The 15,841-nt window shown below is 50.5% G+C and overlaps 3 protein-coding genes across 3 annotated transcripts; 1 reads left to right on the top strand and 2 right to left on the bottom strand.

The window, feature by feature from the left end:
• Positions 1 to 992: 992 nt before the first annotated feature.
• On the bottom strand, positions 993 to 2,468 carry PpBr36_00684 (uncharacterized protein; the record flags this gene model as incomplete). The annotated part of the gene is made up of 3 exons (XM_029887875.1): positions 993 to 1,657; positions 1,796 to 2,165; positions 2,292 to 2,468. The coding sequence occupies 3 exons, from the start codon at positions 2,466 to 2,468 to the stop codon at positions 993 to 995; spliced, it is 1,212 nt and encodes a 403-aa protein (XP_029750694.1).
• Positions 2,469 to 8,141: 5,673 nt separating this feature from the next.
• On the top strand, positions 8,142 to 9,719 carry PpBr36_00683 (uncharacterized protein; the record flags this gene model as incomplete). The annotated part of the gene is made up of 1 exon (XM_029887874.1): positions 8,142 to 9,719. The coding sequence occupies one exon, from the start codon at positions 8,142 to 8,144 to the stop codon at positions 9,717 to 9,719; it is 1,578 nt and encodes a 525-aa protein (XP_029750693.1).
• A 1,868-nt stretch (positions 9,720 to 11,587) lies between these two features.
• On the bottom strand, positions 11,588 to 12,315 carry PpBr36_00682 (uncharacterized protein; the record flags this gene model as incomplete). Its single annotated transcript, XM_029887873.1, has 2 exons — positions 11,588 to 11,607; positions 11,724 to 12,315. The coding sequence occupies 2 exons, from the start codon at positions 12,313 to 12,315 to the stop codon at positions 11,588 to 11,590; spliced, it is 612 nt and encodes a 203-aa protein (XP_029750692.1).
• Between the last annotated feature and the right edge of the window lie 3,526 nt (positions 12,316 to 15,841).

Genomic DNA, 15,841 nt, shown 5'->3' with positions numbered 1-15,841 from the left:
AGCCTCCCAAATAGGGGCTGAAATACTGCTCTTTTTTTTTTTTTTTTTTTTTTTTTTTTTTTTTTTAGTAGGAATGGGTGCATCCCATCCAAGGAAAAATCTTCTGGTACCAGCGGCAAATCAGGAAAAACAAAATGTGGCAAATCCGTGGTTGACAAGCAATTCGCAATTCCTTCTGCCGGGACCTGCATGGAACAGATGTCAGTTTTGTCTGTGAGCCAGCCGTAAGCGACATTTGTTTTATTTTTGTCTTCGGCCGGTTAAAATCCTCCACTAGCTGCAAGACACTTCCTAATAATACCAATCTACCATTCATAGGGCAGTCCGAGTCTTGACCTTGCGCAAGTGACATTTGACAGGCCTCCATTCACCCACAGACGCCTTTTTGTTCTCTTTCTTTCTTTTTTCCCCTTGTCTTTCTCCCCGTTTGACCTAGACACGGACCGACGAAAATCCCCAGCAGAAAAAAAAAACAAGCCCTACCTACTGAAACTACTCCAGTAGGTAAATCCAAAATGCCAAGACAGTTGTTATTTCACTGACCCTCCACAGGTGATGTAACATACGAGAAAGACAACAGCGCTTGTGGGGGACAACATGGGACGAACCTATAATACCCACCGAACCTAGGGTAATTAGCATCAAGGGCCGAGCCCTGGCGTTAGTCTAGTGCATTCCGGGGCAGGGCTGAGACGCGGCGGACAGAATCCTTCTTTCATGCCTTAAAAAATTTCTCATTATTGTCTTGATTTTATTACGTGCTCTCTTCGTTGGGGTTTGGGCCCCTGGTACAAAATGTGTTGACCGCCAATCCCCGCTTAATAGGCTCCAAGATTACCATGGTACAAGTCTAGACTAGAACGAGATTTGGGATTAGAACTAGTCTCGAATAGAAGCTCATACATACAAGGCATACGATGCAAGCAAGACAAGGCAGCCAGCAAGGAGGGCTTGATGGCGCTCCCTTCCCTTCCCCCCTGTTTTGTTCTTCCTCAGACAGCAGACCCAGGGTAGTATCTCCGCTCCTCCACCGGCCAGGTCTGGCTGCTGTTGGCCTCTGTCGTCTGCACGTGTATGTTGGTCGTTTTGTAGATTCCCGAGACCGAGCTGGACCGGCCCAAGGTCGAGCTCGCAGGGCTGCCGCCCTCGCCGCCGCCAGCGCTCAGCCGCTGCGTCTGCAGCTCGATGACGCTCTTGAGCGGGTCCTCGTCCGACTCGAACTGCGAGCGCTGCTGGTCGACGCGCGACGACGCGCCGGCGGCCGTGGTGCGATGGTAGGCGCCGGGCCCGCCCGAAGTGATCCCGTAGCTCTTGCCCGCGGCTCTGGACGCCGACTTGGTCGTGCCCGTCAGGGACATGCCCATACTGGTGACGCACTTTTCGAGGATCGGGCGGCAGAAGGGCGTGCAGGCCGCGATGACGCCGAGGAGCATCTCGCACGACGTCCAGGTGCTGATGGATACGTTCATGGCCCACGTGTCGACGTCCTCCTTGCCAAAGTCGGCGATGATCAGGTTCTTTACCACCGACGACATGGCCGCCAGCAGTCCCAGCGACATGAGGCAGCCCAGTACGATGCGTTCGCGCAGCGGCCGCTTGAGCGTCCAGAGGAAGCTGACGGGTGCTAGTGCTAGTATCAGGTCGGTCACGACGCTGACTGTTTTTATTGTTTTTTTTTTTCAGTGTCAGCATTTCCCGGCGTCTGGAATGGAAACAGCATAGAGTAATAATGACAAACAAAAGAAATAGCCTCTAAAAAGCATCATTTCTATAACGGCTTTTTTTTTTTACTTACCAACTGCCCCAACCAGGGCCGCCATTCGTATATAGCTTGACGGGAGACACTGAGCCTTTGTAGGGTCGGCAAAGTCACCCCACGCAGCCTGCAGCGGTTGGCACGAGAAGAGAATGAACCACATGTTCCCGAAGCCGTAAGCGGCCGAGGCCGCCATGTTGCTCCAGATCAGGACCTGGAACCAGCGCTGGTTTTGTATTTGGAGAAGCGTCAGGCCGATCGAAGCCTTGATGAAGGCCATGGACAAGCCCCATATTGGGATCGACAGGAACGAGCCCTTCTGGCCCTCGAGGATTGCTTCAGGGGACTTGACACCTGGCGTCAAGAAGCTTTGAGGTACGTATAAGCCTAAACACGCCACCCCGAGGATCTGCAAGACGTCGAAAAGTTGATAGGTCAGTTTCTTCGTTATGCTTCTGCTTTCTTCTACCGTGTTCAAGCGAGTCCAACCAAGGTTGAAGTCCAGACCGAAACCGGTGGAAAGAACATGACTTACATAGCCAGCAACGATACAGCCGTCTGACCAGAGGGTTCTTCGAGTTTTGATTCTGGCCATCCGGTAGCCTAGCGTCACCGTTGCCAGGACCAAAAGCGGTATGGTGATTCCGTAAAAGACCTGCGAGACAAAGACGGCGCGGTCGCTGATCACAATCGAACCATCCGGGGAACTCATGTCGACGGGTATCTTGCCGGTTGGGGCAGCACGTACAGTAAGACTCGAAAGGTCAAAAAGATCGTCCTCTCTCCTGCTGCCATGTACAAAGTCTACTCTCCACTTGGGGGGCTGCTGAGCTTTTATGGATAGAACCTTGTGTTGGCTAGATTCCGGAGAAGACCCCTGGTCAGATCCTTCCTCTCCAAACCGGTGTAGATGGAAATGCGCATACACCCGCTCAGGTCTGAAACTCAGCAGAGAGGCTGGCGGGAAATAAAAAAAAGTCAGATCAATTTTTCTTTTCTTCTTTTTTTTCTATGAAAAGTCCAAAGGCGCATCTTAAAATCGCAATACTCACTGCTGAAAGCTCCCCTTTGCGGGAGCCACAGGCCTTCTGCCGCTATTTCTAAACCAGGTTTGGAAGGTCTGGAACTGCACAGGAATGGGCATCTAGGTGAGCTGAGGGTTGAGGCGAATCCGGCCCACCTTGACCTCGTTTTCATTGCTCTCTTCTTTTTGTTGGTTGTTCAACATGCCAGGGCGGGGTGGAAACCCTTGCGGAACTCCAAGTGGGAACAAAAAGGCTTGTTGCGAACCAGGCAATCAGACTAATAATGCAACAAGCCCTGCGTCATTAAGGATTGTCAGATACAGGGTTCTTTCTCATGCATCACTGGTGAATTAGTACAAGAAGACTAGAAGAAGTATGCACCTGCAGGGAGCGAGACAGTAACTGCACAATTTTTGAGGGAAACGAGGGCCACCGTAGATGTGACATTGAAGGGATCCTCAGGGCCCTGGCCGACCACATCATAAAAGGAAGAATAATATATGTAGTCTGTAGTTAATTACTTGGAAGACTTGCCGTGACTTATTGTCATCGCATGACCAATACCATAAGTTAGTGAACAGTGGTTTGGGTACCAAAGGGGCAGCGTTGTAAAGTGAACACATACGATACGAGCCAAGGATGACTGTGATAAGCCCACTTGTCCAAGCAAGGGTTACAGTGGTTCACGGACTCCCGCGACCTTTGGTCTCCAGCAAAGTAAATCGAGTTGCGTGGGCTACGCGGGCTGGAGCGATACGGTTTGATGGTGAAGTGAGCTGCCAAGGCTCATGTTAAATCAACCGTAATCCATATGTCGTAAAGCCAAAATAGGGGTTAACCCTAACCCCCAGACTCGTTAGCCAAAAAAAAAGCATTTAGGAACAGTTCCTTATAGTTATCCCGTTCTTCAACTTAGTACCGTCCGATGATCGACACCGCCGGCTCGGAGGTCCGGCAGAATGGTCTCTTGCCATATTACACTCTATTCACCCAAGCCAGAAACTCAGCCGCTCTTTTTGACAGGCTCCTACCGTGCGAAACAGGTTCTGAGAGAATGACAAGTTGGTTTTCGAGGAGAAAAACACAGACTCCTGGACACCTCGGTCGGCCGAGTCCAGCTTGTTGACAACAAGAGTGAGCCGCTTCTCCGGTACACTAGCGTTGGCAGTCTGGCGTCTAAATGTAGTTTAGCACCATCACATTGCCCGTAGTGCTTGATTCATTTAGTTCTCCACGCCGTTCGTCCACTAGCAAGAGGCCGACTAGTTGACAGTGATAGTCACACCTCACGGCACTTGGCACGTGAGACTTGAGGGATGGGGTTGATGAATGCCGTTGTGCAGACCCTTCAGTCATATGAACCGGTTTCAATTGCAGTATGGTGCCGCCATCTGCACGGTGGCGGTCCCCAGTAGTCTGCCGACTCCGGCGAACACGTTAACCTGGCTAGCTTGGGCGTTCCATATATACCCCGGTCAACGACGGTGAACATCTCGTTTCTGCTGTCTTTGCCGTCTTCGATGCTAGAAATGAGCGCAGGCAAGGAAGGGACTGCAGACCGGGTCGGGAAGCGACCTTAGAGGGACAGAATGGGTTACCCCATCCGCACCCTTGCCTCCAGGAAGACCTATCCAGTTCCAGCTTGGAATAGAATAAAGACTTCCTACGACACAACAAAGAGCGAGCTCAAGATGGCTGGCTCGTACTTCATATTCGGCTATGCTGCGCCGACAGTTGTCGCTGTAGATAACCATCGCATACTACAATACTGGGAGTTGAAACGGAGCCCAGCGAGTTGATGATGGCCGACGAGGTGGTTCGAAGAAAGCCTGTGTGTTGAGCACACTTTGTCCAGAGCGGCATGGTAGAACTGGGAACAACTTAACATCATGTCAGGGTTTGACAGTAATTACTTATCAGTGGCTTGGTCCTTTGGTAGAGTTTTTGTGTAGTCCTGCGGTCTCGCCGTTCTGGTTGGTCAGTGCCGCCAAACCAGCCGGCCTATCAAGGCACGAGTTCCAACATTGCAAAAAAAAAAAAAAAAAAAAAAAAAAAAAAAAAAAAAAACCCGTTGCTAGACAGAAACCATTATTTCTCGACGGAAATGCGCTTGCTCATTCATCCATACCCACAGCAACCGACCTCAAGTTTGTGGTAGCAGCCATGGTTGGTATCCACGCAATGCATAGGTGCTTATATTGCGTGCATAGCACCCACATTTTGTTGAACCTAGTAACGAACTGATGATCCAATTATCATTTATGCTGCAAGATAAAGTTGTTGTCGCTGCGCCTTTTTAAACTGTCATGGTGGGGGATGTGAGGTCGTCCCTCAATCGACTGGCAAGACAGCTCCAGAACCTTACTTGCGCCTGTAACGTTGGGTTGTGGCCATCGGCCCGGCCGATGGCCATTCGGAATGCACTTCTCCCATGAGGACTTTATTCGTTCTTACACTGTGGCTTAGAGTGGCGCGGTTTGAGAAACTCGAAACCTAGCTTGAAAAGGTAGAAAGGCGGCGAAATGCGATAAAATTCCCTCAATCACCCAACAAAACAAAATCCAAGACATCTCCGAGTCTCCCCTCCCTTCATAAGACCCTATAACAAACCTAAAAGACAAGCTTAGCCGGGCAGAGGCAAGCCACTGCCTCAATGCGCTAGCGGGGTAGCCAGATGGGTTTGTGTGGGGAGCGAAACATGTATGCGGGGGTGCGAGAGGTTTCCAAGTCCCTGGGGAGAAAATCCAGGTCGATCACTTACTGTTTGGCCGGTCGCTGTAGCCTCAATGTTCATCATTTGGTGATCCCCATAGTAAGGTTGGGACGGCCAAACAACCATGGATGAGTAATTGTCGGCCACAACCCAAGAACAAAAACTATACATTCCCACATTGAAACTATTGACACCGACTGACACAACCAGATGCACGCGATAGAGTGCAGAACCAAGGGACCATTTCTTGGCAAGGCTGTCGACAGGATGGTTACAGAAGTACGGAATAGACGGCAAGACGGATAAGCAGGCAAGTTCAAAAGCAAGATTATGGAAAGAAAAAAAAGAAGGGCAGCAAAAGCAACGCAAGCAAAGCAAAGTGTTAAACATAAACCCGTCAAAAAAAAGGATTGCCCGATCGGGTGTTGTTTGAGATGCCATCTTTGATAAACCTTAATCGGGTCCTTTGTTTTGAATTAATGCGCGCCGTGCGGCGTGTCATTCTCAACTAATAATCCCCTCAAAGCATGGAAGCCGTCTGGTCTATACATTTCACTGAACGGGGTGGAATTACTTGTGTGTCGACTGTTTGTGCGCCGTTTCCATCTTGGTATCGATTTATGTCGCAGATGGGACGTGGAAACGCTTTGGTCCACAAATGACGTGGACGGCTTGGAAGTATCGAGGGATTTTTTTTGTTTTTGTTTTGAGTGTTTCTTGTCTTTGGAAATCGTCTATGATGTAGTACAAGCGAAAAAGACATGATATAATCATATCGAGATTTTCCTAGTCCAGTCAAGCCTGTTTCGGGTACCGGGTGCCGGGATGTAATTGATGTGATTGATCTTGAAACAAGCGGACTAAGCTTACAACATCAACTTTGTTGCTTGTTTACTGTAATTTGATCTGTGAACAAAAGCATTAAAGAAATGCCCAGAAGGAGAGCTACCTGGTGTAGTGTTGGAATAATACCACGAGAAATGCGACAGTAGTAATGTATGAAATTAATAGCAGGTACTGCGATTCAAACACAAAGGCAGCAAAGGTAGCGAGCCAACGTTGCCGAGAGTGCAGGAGCAAAAAATCAACCCAACGCAAGACTTGGCTGGGCCTCAGCCATGCCAGGTAACGTAATACGGCCAATCATCTGGCTTGATTTGGCCACTGATACCCCACTCGCGGGCGAGAAAGCGGAGAAGCGGTCTTTTGCAGTCGTAAGCCCTCCACAGCCGAAAGGAACAAGGCCTTGTTTATTCAATCATCAGCATCATCGCCAGCCAGTAATCAGTCACTGTCAGCATCCTGTTGCTAGGTCCGGGGGAGGTTGCTGTGCAGATCCACCCACAATTTTCCCTCTGCTGATCTTGCGGATGTGGGTATGTCCGAGCTTCCTTCCACTTCGTTTATTATCCATCATCTCTTTACCATCAAGGTCCATAGAAACGCGCCTTATTCATTGCATATGTATGTATGTTGTGTTTGCCATTTGCCTGATCAACCCCCGATTTTTATTCTTCACAATTGTTTGAAAGGAATGGATGCATGTCATTTCCTGACCCGACGACAAGCTTCAAAATTATGGTTAGCGTCGGCCAGAAAGACTAAATGCAGTGATTACCTGTATTCTACCTGATCTTTTTTTTTTTTTTTGACAACTCACTGCTACGGAGTGCTCGGTTTGTCGGGGTAGTATCACTATCGAACATTCGGTCACTATCGAACGCTCTCTCAACTCGGATCGCCCGCATATCAAGCATCTCGCAGAAATCCAAAAGGCGAGGGGTACCCTGTGCAAAGCAAAACCGGGGTGCGGGGACGTAACAATACCCGCAGCAACCAACAGCGTAAGAAGGGACCACACAGTCCAAGGCAGGGGGGAAGAACACAACACCGCCTGCGCGCTTTTTTCCCGCAGGTGCAGTAGTGCAACTGTAGTGTATGCATCTCCTGCTCACCCGCTTCGCTACTGGCCCAGTTGATTGATTACCGCCCCGACCCCCGATCCTGAGAAAATCCAATCCCAGCTGAACCACAGACCAACAATTCGTCTCTCCCGTACATACCTACTCTTCCTTCCGTCCACCAGCCCCGTCCTTCTTCCGCAGCGTCTCGACACCGACTCTCTCCCACATGTGTTTCCGCGCGCTAGAGTTGGAGTAGCCAGCCACAGCCCAGCCTGTGCGGTGCAGCTGAGCGAATACAGCTTCACCGCCCTGGGTGAAGAGAGATTGGGAAGAAAGAAGACAGAAGAGGAAGAGCAAGGAGAGAGCACGCGAGATTGGTGTTGTCCTTTTTCTTTTCTTTTCTCTCTCTTCCCTACTGCCAAGGGATTCTCTATCTTTGAGTTTTTTCAATCCCTGCGAGGCGAGCAAAATAAAAATCTGGATCAAAACCAACGGACCCCAACCGAACCTTTATTTCGCTGCTCGCCCCTCATCGACCGCCACCATATCCGCCTCCATCAACAACCGTTTCGTTTCGTTTCGAGGTGCACCGCCCACCTGTCAACTTCACAGCCCCAGTTTTCACCGGTTCGTCGCGAATATAAAGGACAATATAAAGGACCGGTCGCCTTGTGCTCAGGGTCAGGGTCCCCTCACCCCTTGGGCCTTGGAACAGAGCAACAGATACAGAAGACGCAACGAAAATGGCTACAGCATCGAGTTGGAAGAGCAGTAGCGGTGGGCACTTCAGTGGGTCAATCGCAACAGCAACCGGAAACAAGATCACCAAGGGCCGAGGCCGCATGGGGGTCAAGCCCATCTTGAAGAAGCTGCAATCGGGCTCGGAGAAAAATTCACTGGATCTCGACCGTGGGTGGGAGGACCAGCAGCACAACTGGAACGACTATCCTGCCAGTCGGTCGGCGAGGGATATGGCATTCATCACGCCAGGCTTTATGGAATCCGGAGATTGCGGCAGTCTCAATAGCGGACCTAGCTTAGGCGGTAAGAGTGTGGACTTGGGGAGGCCCAAATTTCAGCACGCCAGGTCACCATCCGGCGCCAGCCATGCTTCTGTTGGTACGACGGGCAGCGGAACCGGACCGGGAAGGGGAGGATTTGTGCACCCGTTTCAGCAGACGCCACGGACGGCCACTCCGCCATTACTCTCATATGCTGGGTCTATGGCGAGCATTGACGTCGGTGCTGGCGGCGGCTGCGGGCGCGATTACTCACCCACGATAACGGAGAATGAGGACGACGATTACGCCTATCAGACTGGAAAGATGCACCCATACTCTATGAGCCAGTCGAGCCTGCGGCGGCCTAGCCTCGCTTCGCAAAGGACGGCGTCGTTTTCTGATATGCAGGGCGTCGCACAGAGTAGTAGCAATGCGAAATCCAGCAGGGTGGGGAGTCACAGTGCGGCTGTTGGCAATTCGGGCAGCTCCCGCATGGTGCACGGGGGAAGTATGTTGAGCTCAAGTAAAAGTCAGTCTGATCTGCACTTGAACCTCACCTTGGGCACAACAAACACCAGCCACCCGTCAAACAATGACTCTGCAAACAACTCCCCCTCTCTCCTTTCACGTTCAACAACCACAACCACCACAACTACTGCATTCCCAGTCCTGACAAGCCCGCCGTCACAATCATTCGTCGCAAGTCCGACTTCGTCATTCTCGGCTGCACCGCTATCACCCCTCCGAACCTCACTAGAAATGGGCCTGGGTGGACTCGCGCCGCGACTCCGCTCGCTGTCTGAGCAGCAGGAGAGCCGTGGCAAGAAGCCCTCGCTCTCAGACCCAGCAGAACATGCGCGGCTGATGCGCGAGAGGCGCGCCAAGTTCGACGAAAAGGAGCGCCTCAAGGCCGAGAAGGCGGCTCGCAAGCAGCACAAGAACTCGGCGTCGCACCACCAGTCCAAGGACGCCGAGAAGCGTGATCTCGAGATGTTCCAGAGGCAGAAGCACGAGGCCGCTCTCTACAGCAGCGGCAGCAGGCCAGGCACAGCATCTGGAGCATCGATCATCTACCGCAACAGCATCAATCGTCCAATCTATGGCGTAGATCAGTTTCCCCTCGTCACCAACGAGAAAATTGAGAGCAACCTGGACAGCAAGAAGGGCAAGAAATCGGGCTCCTTCGCCAGGGGCGCCGTCGGCGTGGCTGGAGGACTCGATTCCCATCAGCCAAGGGAGCGGAAGTCGGCCAAAAACGTCTGGACTAACTTTGTACTCTGGATTCGGACGACCATCTTCAAACTCAAGAGGGGGGATTAGAAAGACCATCCTCGGAGACTGAAGTGGGGAGAAAAGAGGCCCAAGGCGTGATTGGCCGTCATTTGAGGGTTTGCTCGTGATATGGGAGTGCAGAATGTCCAGAGGAATAAGTGAGACGGCGTCGATTACTTGGATTTTATCCACGAAAACATTCCCATCTCCACAACCATTCCCGATAGCACAGCTTACACCCTTATTGATCGGAGCATTCACAAAAAGACAAAGGTTCTCGAATCGATCAAGAAATCCCAAGACCACCCCGGAATCACATACGACAACCAAAGCTACACCAAACTGTTTACCACCATTTTACTGCAGCACAGAACTGCAACGATACAACACGACTTTATGACCATTCTCTTCATTCTTCTTCTCTACATTCATTTTTTATTTTTGAAAAAAATCCGTATGTGACGGAATTACATGGGCCGGCACTTTTTTTCTTCTTCTACGCGTCTATTCCTCAGGGTTTTGTTCGGGTCCATACTTTTTCCCCTTCCATTCTGTATGGGAGGAGCATATCATTTCGGCTTTGCGAGCACTGCGGCAGGCGTGCTCTTGTCTTTGTTCCTTTTGGCGGGCGCGAGCAATGTGTTTTTGTGATATTTGTTGGATTCTTTGATCTTGGGTCTTCTTTTTTTTTTCCTCGACTTTTTCAGCGCCTTGCTTGGTTTCCAGCATCTGAAGCTTGTTTTCTCCATGCTTTGTGGCTTTGGAAATCAGACGCTTCAAAATGTCAAGAATCCTCCCGTTATCCATTTTAAGGGATGGAATAGGAGGAGGGCTTTTCCACCGCAGTGGACCTTGGATTGGTATACAGAAGCACAGCAACGAATGGACCGCCTGATGGGAACTTTCCTACGTGTGTGCATTTACAAAAGAAATACCCCCTTATTCTTTCTGATTCTTGGAGCTCGGCTGTCTTGCCCTCGTCAAGCTACGATAAAGCTGTTTTTTTTTTCTCCTTTCAATTTTCTTCATCCTGGGAATGGGTGTCAAATCCCCAAGGTTTTCAGCTGGCACAAACCGCATCAACCATAAAGAAGATAGGACTGTTTGATATACACTTTCGGGCACAAGAATAAAATGAGGTATATACACCGCACGGCTTTTGCAAACAAGATCAATGCAAAAGGAATTTATCTCGTCTTACCTTTTGGTCGTGTGATGAAGTATGGGTTGTTTGCAATTTTGTACGACCGACTTCTGTCACGGATGATTTCGTTTATGTGATGATGTGAGGATACTCATGGATAAATGTTGCACAGGGATTCAGTCGTACTTGACGCAGGGAAGAACGAATCTTCCCCTCTCTTTGAATTTATATCAGCTCAGGGATTAGTAGGCTGCGGTTTTGTATCACGGTAAGTCCGAGACAGAAGGAAATTTTTGTGTCTCAAAGCCTAAATCGTACAAATAAGCTGCCGCGGGGCTGGTGGAAAATCCAGAAAAAAAGGGGGAAGGACAACAAAGAGCCAACGCACATTTGCCCGGTCGACTGCATGTCCTTCTTACACTACTCAAATGTCTGACACTGGGCTCGTCATGTTACACTGGCCGTCGAAAGGGGGCTTTTTGAAATCAATGTTGTGGACGAACAATATTCTGGCAATTCAGTGAGGAAAAGCAGCTGTAGTAGGAACGAGTTGTGTCAAAGACGTATCAAATTCTTTCGTTGAACGGATAAGCTATGCTGACAACGAAGAGAAGTGGTTGAGAAAAAAGTAGATAGAGAATGGTAGAAAGAGCACAGCCGTAGATGAAGGAACAAACAAACATCCCAATCTAAAGGTATCGCAAAGATAGGAAAGAAAATATTTCTGGCCGACCTGTCTGGAGTCGGACGACCATGACGGAAAGCTGCCTGTTCAATCTTGAACTTCAATACCTGACCGAAACCTTTATGTGATATTGCCAAGGTTTTTCTTTTTTTGGGTCTCTGGCAGACGCAAAGGTCAATATGTATATGGCTTGTAGGTTTGACTTGGAGGGGAGATTGCTTACATGGTGTGCTGGCCAGCTTCAGCAGCCGAGGAAGCCTGGAACCCCAATCCTCGACGGTCGAGCAGCAGCAACAGTCGCATGTGTGACAGCTTGTCTGATTCTCAAAGGCAACAGCGGCCATCTTGAGGATGCTGCAGCCGCTGCCACAATCGGTCTTGGTGAGCTGGCGCTGAGGGTGATTGGACTGGTGTTCTTGGCCACCATTGCCCTGGCCATTGTCAATGTTGGTACCGACAGACGTGACCATGGCGGTAAGGGTAGGGTCGGCAGACCTATGACCGCCGCGCGCGAAGCCCATCGTGGCCAGGTTCAGGACCTCCTGGTGGCCGTAGTCGATGACGATGGTGGGTTTAGCCGGGCCTCGGGGCTGGGGCTTGTTGCTATTGCTTGCGTAGCTGTTTGTGTTGTGCTGCTGCCGGGCGTATCGCTTCTGCAACTTCGACGCCGGCTGTGGGAAGGCGGACCGGGTGAAGCCAAAGGCGCGGTTGTCTTCTGGTATCGAGAGCGAAGGCGGGGTGACCACGTGGCCAGAGACCAGGTTGATAACCCCCAAAACGGTAAGGAGAGTGGTCGCCGGAATGACAGACCGCATTTTGTTTGACTTGGATAGGGCTGTGACTTTATTCAATATTGGTTATCCTGAGCTGTGACTTTGATGGGTGGGTTGCGCTGTGGGTTGAGACAAGATGGTTGATATCCAGGTTTTCTTTTTGCTTGGGGAATCTTTTGTGAGGCTTGTTGAAGGAGTGGAAAAGGAAACCTCGCAGAAAAATACAGGAAAGATGTTTTCTGATCTAGAGCTGAGCTGCGGATCAGGTTGAGGGTAATCTTGGGCAAAGAGAGTGGTCACCGGTCGTCAGATCAAGAGAAGAGCAGAAAAGAAGGGAAAGGATCGAGCGGTTTGCTTCTGGCAGCAGGACAATCTGACGCGGGCTTTGTTTGTTCAAAATGGTGTTGTGGTTTCTAAAGGATTGTTGGTTTGCGGTGGAAGAAGAAGTAGGTAATTTGACTGAACCCTTCAAAATCCATTCCAAGGACAAGAAATCCACCAGCAGGTCACATTGCCCTCACCTATTATATGCCATACCATACAGACCTACATGGACTTCTCTTGTCCTCGACTACACAGTACAGACTCGACTCAATCCACCGTCCAATAAGAGGCTCTCGCGCTTTCCATTTCTGACCTTCTGCCTCTTGCGCAGCGTGCTCAACCAGATTTGTACCGCTTCATCTTTCCTGTTTCGACTCCTTCCCATTCTTGACCTGCCCTGCCTTGGGTCCTTCCAACGCGGCACAAAAGCTCTTGCCTGCCCTTGTGCTTCGTCCACCGATAACGGCGAACGGGGCCTTCCCCCGTCTCCCTCCAAACCAAAGACCCAGCATTCAAACACACAAAGGTGATCGGCCGGCCGAGCGCGCCTTTCAGCTCAGGGGAAAATGGTGCAACGACCACCAGCTGGCATGACAGGCAGAGGGGTTGTGGGAGGCGAACAGACCATATCTTGTGCGCAGACAACCGCGCGAGTCCGTCGTGGCTCTGCAGTACGCCCGGCTACGTCCTTTGGTGAATCCAAGAGAGCATCTTTCTTTTTTCTTTATGCCATTATTGTCCAACATGAATCCACGATTAGCGATGATGGGCGGTCTGCTCGAGCTTGGCTGAGCCTTATCTTCACGGATCAGAGCAAACATACCTATTGGACCTATCAGAATAGCCACAGGCATCCATTTGTCCCATAATCAAACTGAGCTAGGTAGGTATCTCTTCTGGACGAGCACAAAAGATGACTGATATAGGTGAGCAATGCCTTATAGGTAAATGAAATGGAAGAGGAAGTCAACAGCCAGAGGATAGAAAAAAAGAGATTTGTCATGGCTTGTGTGGGAGTCAAGCTCTTCTCGCGTAACCCGTCATCCTGGCACCAGCCAAACTTTGACCAGGGATCAGGAACATGTCAAGGCCGACGGAACCGGTAGCGCCCGCCGTGCTATGGCCAATGGTTCATCTGCTTTTTCTCATCTTGATGCCCCCGTTCATGGGTACGGGAAGCCACATTCTGAGTGCGCAAAGGATGCGCTTAACGTGCGTAAGGGCCTTGAAAACAAGAGACGACAGAACGAACACAAGCGGATGCAACACGGGCATTTCTTCCGGCTCGGATAAGCAGCCCTATATCATGAAAGCCGACAGCCTCTTTTTGGTTCGTTGCCCTCCCTACAGAGGAAGGAGTGTGAGCTTTCTTCACATCGCATTGCACACCCTCCTTGCCGCGGCACCAATCAACAACCTTGGCGTCACCCTTGTGCCACAGGATCTTCATGACTCGGAGGATACGGTGAGGAAATTGGTCTAGCGCGCGACGAGAAAAGAGGCAAACAAAGAACACAAAAAGGGCCGCTCTGTGCAACGAGACAGAAAAGCTTTAGGGGTTGCAGTTAAGGCTCCTTGAGCAAATGAGCTCGCTGCCGAGCCTGGCTTAGAGGGCTGCCTGATCTCTTTTCATCATCATCATCTTGTGTTGCGTCCAGGTCTTTGTGACGTGGGCTAGGAGAAGAGCTCTAAGTAGGGCAAAAAGAGCAAGATAGTAACTAACGACACTCTTCCTTTCATGCCTTGTGCATCCTACGGAGGATGCTAGATTTTCCCTGGTCACCAACCCGTCTCCTGCCTGTTCCAGGAGAGTAGAATGCGATAAGAAGAAGGTAAGTCGCCCCCCCAAGACAGCCAACCTCAAGAAGGATGTAACGAGAACCCAGCTGGTCTACCATTTCCTCAATCATTATCTCACCTGCTCGGCCTCATTTTTCTCCTCACAGTGGCTGCGAGCAGCTTACGCGTCCAAACTGTCCAAGAACGGTGCCGTATTCCGTCATCATTACTGAAGCTTGGGAAGCACGCAACTAGCTGAGCGCCTCGGTAACCACATTCGAAGATACCGTGGTCATTCGAGATCGTCATGCCAGATATCGCGCCACGCTGGTACCGCCTATTCCTGCTGGTGATCCATTAGACTTGCAATGCGTTTCACTGCAGGATCTTGGACTTGTTCGACGCTTGCAAACCAGTATCTCGGTGAAAAGCCTCCTCCTGACAACAATAGGCTGAGCTGCGAGAGTACGGATGGTCGTTGGAGAACCCAATAAAAAGCAGGCAACTTAGGGAGATCTTCTCGGTCAAGCTGTCAGCTGACCCGAATTAACCGATGAAGTCACGGATGTAGCCAAAGGGTTTTTTCAGGGGCATTTCCCAGGAATGAATGACTGATAGGCTGCTCGTAAGCGACCTCACTTCCAGAAATCTAAGGAAAAACTTTCAAGCACGCGTGATGTTTCTGTGACAATAGCAGCAAGGCTGTCTTGCGCGTGTGACCTTTGGCAGTGAAAGCAAAGGAAAAAGAAAGGAGCGATAGCGCCGTGATGACGGGAAAGAAATGACAAGGGGGCAAGATAAGACTTACTCCAAACCTCCGCAAGGCTTTTTGCATCATGTCACAGCCCAGAGAATGTCGACCAGACCAGAGGAGGTGACATGAAACTTTGACCTTGAAGGAGCGCACCGAGATTAAGCGAAAGACACATAATGGGGGGAAAAACTCACCGGCCTGTGCCTTGTGCTCAACCAAGCCACTCATGCTACCCAGAGGAGTCTACTAGCCCTGGCTGTGACGTAGCTCTGTCCAAGCCAGGTCCGAACTGATGGAGCAAAATCGAGAGATCGTACTGTACTCTATGAACTTCTCATCTCCATCAGGTTCTCACCCTGGAGAGAACATATCCACGGAAAAAGGACAAGGGGGGGGAGAGGGGGAGGAAAAAAAAAGAGAAAAGACTCAACCAAGGGGACCTGAAACGGGTATCGACAGCCGACCCAAGGAGGACGATCCCTCGCGGTGCACACTATAAGAGGGTGTTGCGCGTCCCTCGTCGAAGCCCCGCCCACGTACAACACTGTTTTGCCTGCCCGCTGTTGGGGCCAAAAAAGGGATTTTGCTTGGACAACCGACTTTGGGTCTGTCTTTTCCTCTTAGCTTAGGAGCAGTCATCTTGATGAACTCGCCCGCCTCACCCTCATTGTTGTTTATCCATTAACATGTGCTGCGACTTTGGTAGATGCA

This window comes from Pyricularia pennisetigena, chromosome 2 (assembly GCF_004337985.1).
Source record: "Pyricularia pennisetigena strain Br36 chromosome 2, whole genome shotgun sequence".
In the NCBI taxonomy this organism is placed as follows: domain Eukaryota; kingdom Fungi; phylum Ascomycota; class Sordariomycetes; order Magnaporthales; family Pyriculariaceae; genus Pyricularia; species Pyricularia pennisetigena.
This window is presented reverse-complemented; position numbering and strand designations above follow the sequence as displayed.